Here is a 13419-nt window from a genome sequence, read left to right on the forward strand (position 1 = left end):
ACTACAAATACTAATATAAGTGACTCAGAAAGATGTTGTATTTGTTTGTGTACAATAAAGGGAAATAGGAATCACACGTTTCACTAAAAAAAAAAACAACTTGTCATACAGGTCATGTTTTAATTGACAATTATAGCAGAGAAGAAGTAATAGAGTAAACCCCACCTCCATTACATTCCAGATCACTCCTGAAATAAGTGAAGTCTGCGATATAGGTACCCGAGGCATGTCTTAACCATTACAACTTAAAAAAATAATACAAAGAGAGAGAAAATAATGCCAAAATATTGTACAGTGTAAAAGTCTATGATCCCTCAAAGTGTTACAGTGAACAAATCCACCAAAAAAATGTATCATCTCACAGGATACATCAATAATCAACTATTACAAAATGAGTCTACAGGCGCAACTGCTTTCTGTAGGCATAAAATTCAGGATGATAGAGTGAATAATAATGTGTCATCTCTTCAGCAAAAATAAGGCCAAGTTTGAAACAATTTGAAACAATCCAATTTTCAGTTTAAAAACACAAAAGAGTGCTGCCACCTAGTGGCCAAAAGTGGAATTACTTCCCAAAATAACCTCAACTTTATTTATATAGCACTAAAGCAACCTTGGAAACAATACTGTGTTGTAACTGGACAAAATAAATATAGTGGGATAGCGAGTTAGGGTTGTTATAATGTACATGTATGTTTTTGTTGATAATCAAAAACTGAAAATGGAAAATAAAACTCAAATTAATTGTTATTGCAAGTCACAAGTAGAGAGCAACACAAATTCATTTGACATTTTCTATCCTAACATGAAGACAATGATACCGAGGGAACTGAATGAACATTTTCCAATTTACTGTATATATTTGTGTCCGTCTTATTTTTGCTGAAATTGCTCATGGTTTGTTGTTTTCTCGAGGGAAAACATGGGATCAGCACTCACCCAATGTAGGACAGATCTACTTGAAAGAAAGATGACTGACTCATACTCCATTCAACCGTCATCTGCTCTCATCATCCTCTCATTCCCAAAAAAATCTTCTCGTTTACCGTCGTGACATCCCGACTTGCATCAGACTTTCATCCGTCGTGCCCTTTTGAAAGGTTAGAAAACACGAGCACGCTGAACAGCATCATCGCAAGCGTCGGAATGCACGTAGGAGTGAAAATGCGGCCTTTCAGACATCCCAAAAAAAAAAGCGTCGGACGGACAGGAGAGTTTCTTTCTGACACCAAAATAGACACCTAAGTGTGTCAGCGTGTCACACGACGCTACCAAAAGACCGTCGTGACACACTGGAGGGTCGAGTGAAGGAGGAAGTGGGTCATCATCAGCCTCGTTAAAAACAGCGGCAGCGTTCCATCAACGCATGCAAAAAAAACAAAAAACAAAAAAAGACATCTTTGCTCTGAATCCAATCTTCAACATTGACAAGGTCCAACCTTGAGCAACAATTTAAAAATACATTTACTGTACTTGCAAAGAGTCTGCCAGAATGTAGGGATGTAGTGCTAAACATGACATATTACATGTAACAAGGAACGAGCAAACTGGGTTAGTGGTTTGCAATGCAAAAGATGAATGACTAGAGAAAAGGCCAACATTGATGCTGGTGTGCGTTTGGTGGCCTTGTGGATCCCAAAGGAGACAAAAGTGCAAACAATCTGGTCGTCATGGCCGCTTTGCGCGACTTGACTGACTCCCGTGGCGCTCTCGCTCCACGACAACGCCGTTTGTTTTTGTCCTGGGATGTTCGCCTGCAACCTTTTTGAAAACAATACTCAATAGGAGACACTGAGAATTACATCACTGTGATACTCAAACCTCATTGTGATAAAATTATAACTTCTAAAATCACAAAAAAAAGTGTCTTTTAAAAAAAAAAAAATAATATTTACGTTATTCTATTTTCTATAAAATTATGACTTGGTTCTCCTAAAATTACAATTTCCTTTGAATGTATTTTTCTTAAAATGTCTTACTTTTTCACGTAAAACTTATTTTTGAACTATTTTTTATGTAATCTATTTTTTTCAAGACTGAATTTTTTTTGCGGAATATTCCAACTTTGTTTATGTAAAATTCTGATTTAATTCTCTTAAAATTATATTTTTTTTTCACAGTTTTCAAACTTTTTTTAATAACATTTTGAAGTCTTCGAAATTTGTACGCTCATAAAATTACAACTTTTTCACTTAATTCTCTTAAAATTAAAAGCAATTTCTTTAATTTTCTAACTTTACTCTTGTGAAATTAATAATTGATTCTCATTCAAATTGTATTTTTTTGTGCAACACTACAACTTTATTCTGTTCTAATAACGACTTAAATTGAAGAAGCAAGTCCATTTCCAATTTCAACTTTTTTTTTTTCATTGAAATTACCAATTTGGCATAGTTTTGTTTTTCTTTTTCTTATTAATCAACAAATAAACACAAAATTGTGGCTGCAAGTTATGTTTTGTTTCCTATTTATAATATTTATTCTTGTGAAGTTCGCCCACTGATGTTCAAACCTTTTTCTTACACAATTGCATGTTTTTTTTTCCCTCTTCCAAATAGTTGTGTTCGTTCCGTAGTCCAGCATCATTTCCCGATACGACATGACCACAATCATTGTGTGTTGCTTTTTTTTTTTCTTCCTCTCTCTCTCTTTCCTTTTGTCAGCCAAGCGTGACATAACAATGGTGACGTCATCATCAGGCTGCTTTGAAAGGCTTGGCGATCAAGTGCCTCCGCGGCACAAAAGCAAAACTATTGATTTGCAGGCGTGGCTGTGCACAGAAAATAACGCTTGTGTCGAAAAGAGGCTTTTTCTTTTTTCTTTTTTTTTTGCTGAAAAACACAGCAAAATCGTATCAAGAGATCACGCAAGAACGATTCAGTGCAGGCACTTGAAAGCAGCCAGGAAAATACACTTGTTTAGATCCCTTAACTTTTGTCAAAATTATTTTGTTTATCAACTGTTTTTGGTTGTCTTTTCAAATTAGCGTTGAATCCAGATTTAGGGTTGAAAGCAAGCAAATCAGGGCCTCAAGTCTCACTTAGGTCTGACTCGGGTGTGCGTGTGTGTGCGTGTTGGCCCTCCAGACTTAATCTTCTCTTCCATTTCCAGGCGCAATCATCCCTCCCTTTTTGTGCCCCTTTCTTGTCTTTGTAGTTCCCTTTCGCAGCGTCACCATGGCAGTGAGCAGGTTGCTAGGCAACTAGCTGGCGTCCACAAGGACGTTTGATTGGTGCTCGCAGTACACCAGGGAAACGCTATTTGGCTGGCCATGATATGAAAAATTTCAACCAATACCGATAACCGATCATTCCCTGCTTTATATGGTCAATTCCGATAATTGATAAATTTATGTTTTTATATTTAATCTAGTCTTTATAAAATGCAATTTGTGCGTCCATTAATGGAAAAACGGATATTTGTAGCTGTGATTATAGCAACAAACAAATGTGTCACTTACAAATGTTATTTATTTATTTTCATTCCATATCATACAAATATTTGTGGGTGGTTGGTTGCGTTTATTGAACATATAAACACATCACAAGTATTAAAGTACAAGTTAAAAAAGAAGAAAAGAAAAAACATGTCAATAGTATCATAATTGACATGTTCAAAAAGGACCTTTCTATTGTACCTTTCTACAGGTACTTTTTTTTTTGTTACATACAATTTTTTTATGTACATATTTTTTTTTAGGCACAAATGTTTTATGCACAAATTTCTTTTTTAGTACACATTTTCTGTTTTACAGGTGCATTTTTTTTACAGGTACAAATCACGGCTTTTACATATACAAATTTATACTTTTTTCTACAGGTACAATTTTTTTTACGAGTTACTTTTGCACCATATTTACCTCCATAGGAACCCTTGTAACTGTTATTTTCGGTAAGTATATAAATTAACTCATTGGCAAAGAATGTCAATGCTATACTGCATGTAAGATGAAATTGTATAGAGTGTCTCAATTTTGATGAAGCTTGTTATTTAAAAGGGATACTTCACTTATTTAGCCCGTTATAGCAATAAAAAGTTAATATTTTGTCTATAATTAATTTGATACTTTCACTATTTTTTTACGTACAATTAGTACCTTTAAAAACACATTTTGCAACTTGCTGTCGACTGAAAATGACATCACAAGGGCTCAGGTAACCAATCACAGCTCATCTGTTTTCTGGGTTTGGTCATGTGACATTCACAAGCTCTATTGCGGAATTTTTAGAAACTGCCAATATTGTAGCACCACTGCTAAAAACTTAACTTCCAACATTTTACTAGATATGAAGTGCTCTAAAAACGAACATATTTTTGTTTACATTTTACAATGTTAATTTTTTTTAAAAGAAGAAAAAAAAATGGTAGAGCGACCCCATAAATATATAAAATATGAGTAAGTGTGCTGCCCATGTTGCACTTCCCTTTTTGTTTAGCACTGACGAGTCAGGCTCAGAGCCAAACCTGTCATCTTGGCCAAAGGCAGGACAAGAATACATTTGTGGACAGCATGATGATTACAGCATGCGACCCACTTGGATGTTTTCTTCACCAGCCACTATGATGCATCATACCCCAACATCACAGTCAAACAAAACATCAAAGTGCGCTTTCCACACTTCTAGTCTGAAGCCAGTGCCTTGTTTTTGACGAGGTATTGTGTTTGTGATCAGGCGGAGTGTACATATCTCTGGTGTCGGGCTGAAACCTCACGTCAACATTTTGCTATTCATATTTTTTTTTTTACAAATCTATACTATTGGTCAGTCCACACATGTGTCCTATTTTGTATTTATTTTTTGACAAAAGTGTTAAAGTGTTTCTGTGACGATGCAATGTTATTTTTTATTTTTTTGGTCTCCTGAAAATTGATACGAGGATTCCGTCCGACGCCGGCGATATTTAAAATACTTTTAGGCCCGGATCAAGCGGGAGCATTTTGGTAAGGTACGTTATATTGCTAACAAAATATTGACTCACTTGCCTTAACGCGCATATGAATGAAGTGACATTCCATTCTGAATCTGTAGGCTTTGACATGACGTCGCTCGACCGTTTGCAGCTAACAGCCGCCATTCTCCCAGAAGACATTCCACAAGGTTTACAAGTGTGCGTATGGCAAATTGTCACGGCCATGGTGAACGAGAAGGTCAGAACTCTGCAGCCCAGTCAAGTTCATCCATTTCAAAATTTTACTTCATATGAGCTCTATTTTTCTGACCGGCGCAAATCCAGTGCTGCGTAAATCTGCGCAGAGGCGTGTTAGACCAGGTGTTGGTAAATATAGCAGATGCTTACAAGCCGGTGTGTTGAAAAAAAAAAAAAAGAAAGCTAACTGCATTTGCTGTCAAACAAAATGGCTGCTTTTATTCCCTTGAAATGTGGCACAAAGCGCGCACGTTTACAACACACTCAGCAGAAATCAAGCCCGAGTTAAAGTGTTAATTGTGATAATCGTGTTAAATCGTTAATCGTTAGTTAACTAAAACTAATGAAAAACTAAAATAAAATAAAAAACAATATTGTTACCGAAATAAAATAAAAACGAAAATGCTAACTGAAACTACATTTTACGTTTACAAAACTAACTAAAACTAACTATAATTATAGCAAACATGTCCTTCGTTTTAGTCTTTGGTAATTAAATTAATGCATGAGCCTTTGGGATGATTTTAAATGGGAATTTTAGTAGATTTATTTTGATATAAACCGGAACAATGACGTTTGAAAGTATGTCACACAGAAGTGACATCATCGAGCAACAGCCAATAGAAAAGCACTTTCAGATGACATTGCTCCTATGGTGTTTTTTAAATATTGCGCACAAGTAATACACATAAAAAAAAAATAAAAAAATAAAAATACTAATACTGAAACTAACAAACTAAACTAAAACTAAGCATTTTTTAAAGAACTAAACTAATAAAAACTAACAGAACCACCTTGAAAACTAATAAAAACTAACAATAATGAAAAATTCCCAAACTATAATAACAACTGCCATATTACAAATAAATTGGTTTATATACTGTAGCATTTTTCTAAATATGCAAAAGCACAAATAAATTATTTGTACAATTTTTAGGACTAAACACAATTTCTCCTCATAAAATTATGTGGCCCTTGCGTCCTTCTGATTTTCTGTATGTGGCCCTCAAATGAAAAAGTTTGGACACCCCTCCATTAGAGCATGCGTCGGCCGCGCACAAGTTCACCCATAGTTGATTTATCAACTGTTTGACCGATTTTCTAGGTCACGCTGATTGTTTTTTAATTCACTCGCAGTGACGCCCTGCCCTTAAATGTGACGTCACACTGGAAAGGTCTATACTCGATATTGTTATCTTACGCACACGTTTCCCACCCATCTCACACTAATTTACATACTTGTTTACAATTTTATAGTGTGTTCTTTCTTTCAATCGTTCTTCTTTGTCTTTGGGTTTCTGAATCAGCAAGCGGGAAGTAAGATGACTTTGGGCTCACGCGGCCACGAGAGGCCTCTGGTCATCCGCGTGTCGTTCACGGCGTGCGCCCTGGGCGTCGTCTGCCTTCCGCTGCTGGCTCTCGTCAGCTGCGTCCTCATCTCGTCCTTCTTTCACTTCGAGGACTCCACCAGCACACACTGCCAGGTTGGCAACTGCCTCTTTAGCGGACGCCGGCCATTTCCGCATATCTCAAATTCGACTTCCAGGCCGGAGTGCAAAAGGAGAGCAAAGCACTTGACAGAACACAACATGGCGGACACACGGCGTCAAACATTCACGTCCATGTTCCTAAAGTGTGTGTACTGTATCTTGAAAATTAAATATTTGTTTAAAAAATAAATGAATAACAGAATTTTACAATCGATAAGTCAAGATAAACGCACATTTTAGTTGTTGAAAACTACCAAAAACAAGTAAAGCGTAACTAAATACTAATTACAGCAAAAATGTCCTCTGTTTTCGTCAAACTAATTGTGACAGCTGTTGAAGTCTACATGCACTTTTATGTTTCGCCACGAGGTGGAGTAGTTTCTCGAATACTAATTGAAAGTTTCAGATGGTGCGCAATTTTTATGTGTATTGTTTTTAGTTTCCTATTACCTTTGTGCCATTTGTAAGACTGTAGGCTATTAATAATATTTATTTTCAAATAAGTCAGATGCAGCATGCAGCAGTATGGCCCGCCCGGCAACCTCGTACAAGGTGCAGAAATTATGTGCAGTATTAAGAAGCTAAATACAGGACTATCTCAGAAAATTAGAATATTGTGATGAAGTCCATTATTTTCAGTAATGCAATTAAAAAAGCAAAAATGGCATACATTCTGGATTCATTACAAATCAACTGAAATATTGCAAGCCTTTTATTGTTTTAATATCGCTGATTATGGCTTATTTTTTCTTCCTTACTTGGTCTGAGGAAATATTCTAATATTTTGAGATAGGATATTTGAGTTTTCTTAAGCTGTAAGCCATAATCAGCAATATTAAAATAATAAAAGGCTTACAATATATCAGTTGATTTGTAATGAATGCAGAATGTATGGCATTTTTGCTTATTTAATTGCATTACAGAAAATAATGAAATTTATCACAATATTCTAATTTTCTGAGACAGTTCTGCAAGTCACATCGAAGTAAAACTGTTCACTAGCAGGCTAAAGTGGCATGTATGTTTTATTTTGATAAAAGCTTATTTAATTGTACACCTATTTTGTTTGGCGTCTGTGGAACAAGCCAGCATACTAATACTAAAACTAATAAAAATTAAAACTAATACAAATTAAACTAACATATTTTCAAATAAACAAAAACAAATTTGCTCAAAAAACAAATTAAAACTGGGAAAAAATTGGAAAAGAATAAAAACTACAACAAAAAATCCCAAACTATTAAAACGCACGTGTAAATGGCGGCTATATTTATGTGGCTCATTTTGCGCCAAATTTCTCCTGGTCAGGTTCCCAATTACCTGCCATCCATCAGCGCTTCCATCAGCCTGAGCCCCGAGTGCCACATCTGGCGCTTCTGCGTGGGCCTGCACTCGGCGCCCCGCTTGCTGGTGGCCTTCACCTACTTCAAGTTCTACAAGTTGCGCTTCGCCGCCCGCCCGCCCGAGAGCTCGCTGGCCTACCTCAGCCTGGCCTTCTCCATCTTGGAGAACCTCGGCCTGCTGCTGCTCACCTACGTGTCGTCCAGCGAGACCAACTGTGAGTACCCGAGGGGCGATGTGGTTGTCTATCTCACCCATAGAGTATTTGAGGCTGTATAGCAGCATTTAAAAAAAAAAAAAAAAAAAAAACGTATAAATACGTCTTTGGGACACTTAAAAAAATTTTTTTTAAATGTATTTATAAGTTACTGGGAGCAAATGAGTTAAGTGTTATTACATTGTAGGTTGTTTGTATGCATTGCTTTTATTTACAAAAGCACAATATTTTTTGTTTTGTTTTTTTTTGTTTACAGTATTGTGACCTTTTTTGTATCGCCAACCTCCCCACATTATTGTGCTAATTATCATATCATGACCTTCATATCGTGATCATATCGTGATGTTTGGATATCGTTACATCCCTAATATATAGGGCATAAAGAGCAAATGTTTGAGGGTGTCCCCTTAATCTCAAGTGTAACCTTTCCTTTCCGTTTTAGGTGTCCACAAGAAAGGCTTCATCCTCTTCATTGTCAGCTCCTTCGTCTACATGCTCGTAACGTGTCATCTGTGGAAGGCCATCACGAAGTTTTCATTGAATCCCGAGGTAAGCCACTCATCACTGCGCACGTTTTGTGGCGCTACCTTCACTTGAGTATTACATTTGTTGCGCGAGCACACTTGTAAATAAGAATTGTGTACAGTATAGTATTGTATACTAAGGAGGGGTGCATTAATTTTGAGTTAATTTAAAGTTCCTTTGACGCCACAATTTTTTTTAATGGCCGTTTAATACTTACCGAACTTGTAAAGCCTGTACCTGGGAACTCCAGTCGCAACGCTGCAGACACATCCACATCAAAATTTAGCATCAATAAATTTAATAATAATGCATATAATTGTGGAGACTGGGGTCAAGTTGTAATTTACAATTTTAAAAATGTGCAGATTTTCACAAGATACTTCATGTTAACTCATTGAAGAAACCCCCTTTTGACAGATTTTGCGAGGCTCACAGAATATTGTGTTCTGTTGATAAAAACATGGAACCCACAAAAAGAAAGATTAGAATCTCTTCTTTCATCTGGAAAAAAAAGTATATTTGTATCTGTTTCCATTTTGCAGCCATTAGCATTAGAACATAGCTAAGTTTCATCAATATTGAAATTCCTGGTGAAAACACTGACAAACAGAGCTTGGTGCAACAAGGCCTTGGCTGATCTCTTAAACTCTGCTGCCACCTGCTGGCCGTGTTTTTAATAACTATCATTGCTTTACCATTGCACGTCTTCATGTGTATGCTCTTGCATAAAAAAAAAAAAAACACAAACGTGTAAACACGTTTTTGGGAGTGAATGACATAGTATGAAAATGTTTTTACACGTTTTTTGGGCTTGAATGAGTTAAATATTAGAAATATGACAAGACAAATGCAATGAGCCGTGCGCAGGGCATACTTTGAACTGATGATGAGAATATTTTGTTCCTAATGAGCTTGTTTGATTCCCAGGACGCCAAATCGCATCGCTGGAAAGTGCGCTTGTTGATCCTCAACTTGTGCTTCTGCGCCTTTGCTGGATTCTTCTACATCAAACATAACTTGTACTGCGAGTCAGGGAGTAAGTATGACATCAGTATATCGTCCATACATACAGTACTTGTTACAGGTGTAACCGTACACCAAATATCACAGTTTGGTATATGTACACTGATGTTTAAGTCAAAATACAAAACATAAAATTGCTTTTCTTTTGTGTAAACAGAAAAATAACTAAAAATGGAATTAAAAACTGATAGTCAATAACGAGAAAAAGCAAGACTTTTTTTTTATTTTATTTTTTTTAAGATTCCATACAAGAACTTAATTATTTTTGGTCTAGGTAAGTGCAACATCTTTAAAAAAAATAAAATAAAAATAAAATAAAAAAAAAAAATAATAATAATAATAATTTATTTTATAATTTGAGTTAAAAACAAAAACAAACATGTAATCATATCATTTGATTCATACAGCTCAACTGTCAACCTTTTAATTGGTATTTTATTTATGTATGTTGCTGTTGGCGCAACCCTGTTACACAGATACCAACCAAAAAAAGATTTATTCAGCAACATTTCAAATGTATTCTATTTTAAAGACATTTATTGCACTTTTCATTTAGGCAAAATAACGTGCTAAAATTCAGATATATATAAAAAAAAAAAGACAACAGTTTTGAAAGACCTGAGTGAACTAAAGTGTCTTTTGACCCTTTGTCAAACTTTCGTCTGCCCTTTGGCCTCGGATTTCATTTCATTTTTGTGTTTATTTATTTAAAAAAAAATTATTGCATTAATCATGTGTTAACGCAGATTTATCACACTAGTAATTTTGATTATCCTTTAGCTGACAGCAGATGCTTACGTTAAATGTAGCACAAGTCAAAAACATTTTTAATTAAACGATTAATTGTGATTAATCACAACTCTAAGAGGTGATTAATCTGATATAAAAAAATTTAATCGGTTGACAGCTCTAATTTAAATGCACAAATCCGATGACAGAAAAATCCCCAAAAAATCATTTTGCTGTTTTCAGGAGTGCCTTAAAAGTTTAAGACTGAAAAAGGAGATTACAGACAAAAGCAAAACAACTAACAACTCAATCAGTCGATTGCAGTGAGCAAGGATGGTTCAATATTCTTGCCAAATCAAATTTGTTCCTGATCCGTTGATGTTTTGGCTCGTTTAGGCAGCGAGAACTGGAATGACTGGTGGGAAAATCCCCCAAATTGTTGGCACGGAAAATGGAGACGTGCACGTTCATGCCAGGACCTGGAAAGGTGTTCTTGATCATGACTTCCATCCAATCATGGCTTGACATTTGATTGCGATAACTGCCAGGAAGGAGTGCGACTCTCCAGATTCGAATCGGACAGGTTTCAGTTGTTGAAAAGTAACAATGTGCCCGCCGTACTGCGATATGTCTCATTCCGTTGAGGCCTCGATCTGGAATTCGACGCAGCACAGAAAAGACTTGCGTGAGGAGACTGCTCCATTTTGTGATGACAGTTGAATGTCACTTGCCCTCATCCGCCCATTTTCGCCCCCAGGTTACACGCTCTTTGCCCTGTTCGAGTATATGATCGTCTTCTCCAACATGGCCTTCCACCTGACGGCCGCGTGGGACTTCAAGAGACGCGAGGTGATGGTCATTTCCTGCTCCGAGGAGAAAGACTTCTGGACGGAGACCCCACACCTCCTACGGACTCAGTGAGACCGCTGTCAACGATGGTTTGGGGGAGGAAGCTTGCCCCAGGTCCCCAAACATGTGCACGTCAACTTCATGTTAGTGAATCAGTGTTTTTCATTTTGCTTGAACATTTTTGATTGCAAGGTTAGCGTACCCCATGAAAGGAATATTTGACTCATTGAGCAATTCTCGGAAGTGAAAAGTTCATATTTTGTCCATAATTAGTTTTGATAACTTCATTATTTTTCACGTTATTACCTTTAATAACACATTTTTTTTCCACTTGCTCTCGACTGGATGACATCACCTGTGCTGAAGAATGGATAAGGGGTCAATGACCAACGGCTCCAGGTGGAGGAGTGGAACCGTCACTTGCCTTCGGTGCCGGTTGGGGTGGGTTCACTTTTCCTGGGAGACCATGTTCATCAATAACTTGAGTGAACATGACTTCACACTTGATAGATCAATGAGTGACCGTTTGTTTGAGTCCCACAATTGCTTCCTCACTCCAATTTTTGTTGTATTTTACCAAAATATTCCTTTTTTTTTTCTTTTTTTTTTTTTTTTTAAGTCATGTTGTATTGTTATATGTTCATGCTGTATACAAAAATGTTCAAAATATATAAATCATTGAATAAAGAAAGATGAAAATAACAATTGTTGGGATTTTGACACCCACTGCAGCCTGGAAAAAAAAACCTCAACACATTTCTGTAAAATCAGTACAGAAAAAAAATTGAGCATTTTTTGTTTTTAATTTTACAGTATTTAATTAACCTGGCAATAGCCAGATGGATATTCTCTGGAGTTTGTGACAATTCATCTTGCCAGAGCAAGGTGAGTATTTAATTGCATACAGCAACGATTCCTAATGGGGTTTTTTCTCAAGTTGGAGGTCTTGAATTTTTACTTTTATGTGCCTACGTAGAGAGTTGAAATCAGCTGTCTATAGAAATGTTTAAACAGACTGAATTAAGAAAGCTAAAGTGGATATAAAAATAAACCACTGTAGGAGCCATATAGTACCTTTTGGTGGTTTCTTCCTGTGTGGGTGTTTGTGTGTTGTACACGTAATTAACGTCCACCCACGTTTTAATTTCACGATGATTGGCGATGTCACAACTCACCAGTGGGAGTGGTCTGTCTTGTTAAGTGGACTCACCTGTGGTGTGGGTGTCTGTCATTGATCACCTGGTGGGGAAGGAACTTTTTGTTGACCGCATCAAAGCGCACCAACGCGCGTCAAACAAATCGATATTGGAATAAGCACAAGACTCAACTTGGAACCGTGAAGTGCAATCAGGAGAACGTCGCTTCGGGGCTGTGGAGGAACGAGCCGCGCTGTCTTATTGAAGGTACCTTGTTTGGCAAAATAAGTGCATGCTGGTGTTATCGCAGTGTTGTGGATTGGAATTGAAGCGAGTAAACTTGATTAAGCTGTAAGAAAACGGAGCGCGTCAGCAAGGTTTTAACTCCCCATGTCTTAGCCTGCCATGGCGTCGCAAACAACTAGACGCCGCAATAACCACCCTACATATATTTTTTTTAATTATGTTCTCTATAGTTTCTCAGTAGTTTCCGTTTCTATGTCGCTATTCCAAATCCATCCACTAGGAGGCGCAGTAACACAGGGAATAGAGTAGCATTTGAACACAAAGGAAGAATAAACATTCATTTTCCTTCTTGAAGTGACAACAGCAGCTCAACGTGTGTTCTTCCTACTCTTGCCACAGGTTAGTAAAAAAAAAAAAAAAAACTAAAAAAACTTCAACAGTGTCAGAACATTAGGACGGAAGACTTCAAGATCCAATGAAGATGAAGGGTCAGAGTCAAGGCCAGAGAGTCATGTTGACTAGTGTTTAGCACCTTAGTAAAGTTAGTTTGATCTAGTTGATTTATTGATTTAAAAAACAAAAAACTTAAATTGTTGCAATTTGTTTCTCCCATAAACAGAACAATAGCTGCAATGTACTAAAATTGTTTCAGAAAGATGTTGCCTCTAACTTTTTTTTTTTTTTTTTTTTATTAAATTAAAACACCGCTTCGGTC

At 36.6% G+C, this 13419-nt stretch overlaps 1 protein-coding gene across 4 annotated transcripts; it reads left to right on the plus strand.

Moving 5' to 3' along the window:
* Positions 1-2238: 2238 nt before the first annotated feature.
* Positions 2239-11991, plus strand: LOC144033234 (acyltransferase PGAP2-like). Of its 4 annotated transcripts, XR_013287907.1 has the most exons (8): positions 2239-4947; positions 5031-5149; positions 6456-6632; positions 7947-8196; positions 8639-8745; positions 9649-9757; positions 10870-11158; positions 11231-11378. XR_013287907.1 is itself a non-coding variant. In XM_077541193.1 (7 exons), the coding sequence occupies exons 2-7, from the start codon at positions 5039-5041 to the stop codon at positions 11392-11394; spliced, it is 918 nt and encodes a 305-aa protein (XP_077397319.1). In that variant the 5' UTR covers positions 2246-4947; positions 5031-5038; the 3' UTR covers positions 11395-11989. The 4 variants fall into 4 exon arrangements, 3 of the variants coding, with proteins under 3 accessions (XP_077397321.1, XP_077397319.1, XP_077397320.1); XM_077541193.1 differs by lacking the exon at positions 10870-11158 and having other exon boundaries at positions 2246-4947; positions 11231-11989; XM_077541194.1 differs by lacking the exon at positions 10870-11158 and having other exon boundaries at positions 2246-4942; positions 11231-11989.
* Positions 11992-13419: the final 1428 nt, after the last annotated feature.

The sequence above is a fragment of the Festucalex cinctus genome, chromosome 13 (genome assembly GCF_051991245.1).
Source record: "Festucalex cinctus isolate MCC-2025b chromosome 13, RoL_Fcin_1.0, whole genome shotgun sequence".
Lineage (NCBI taxonomy): Eukaryota > Metazoa > Chordata > Actinopteri > Syngnathiformes > Syngnathidae > Festucalex > Festucalex cinctus.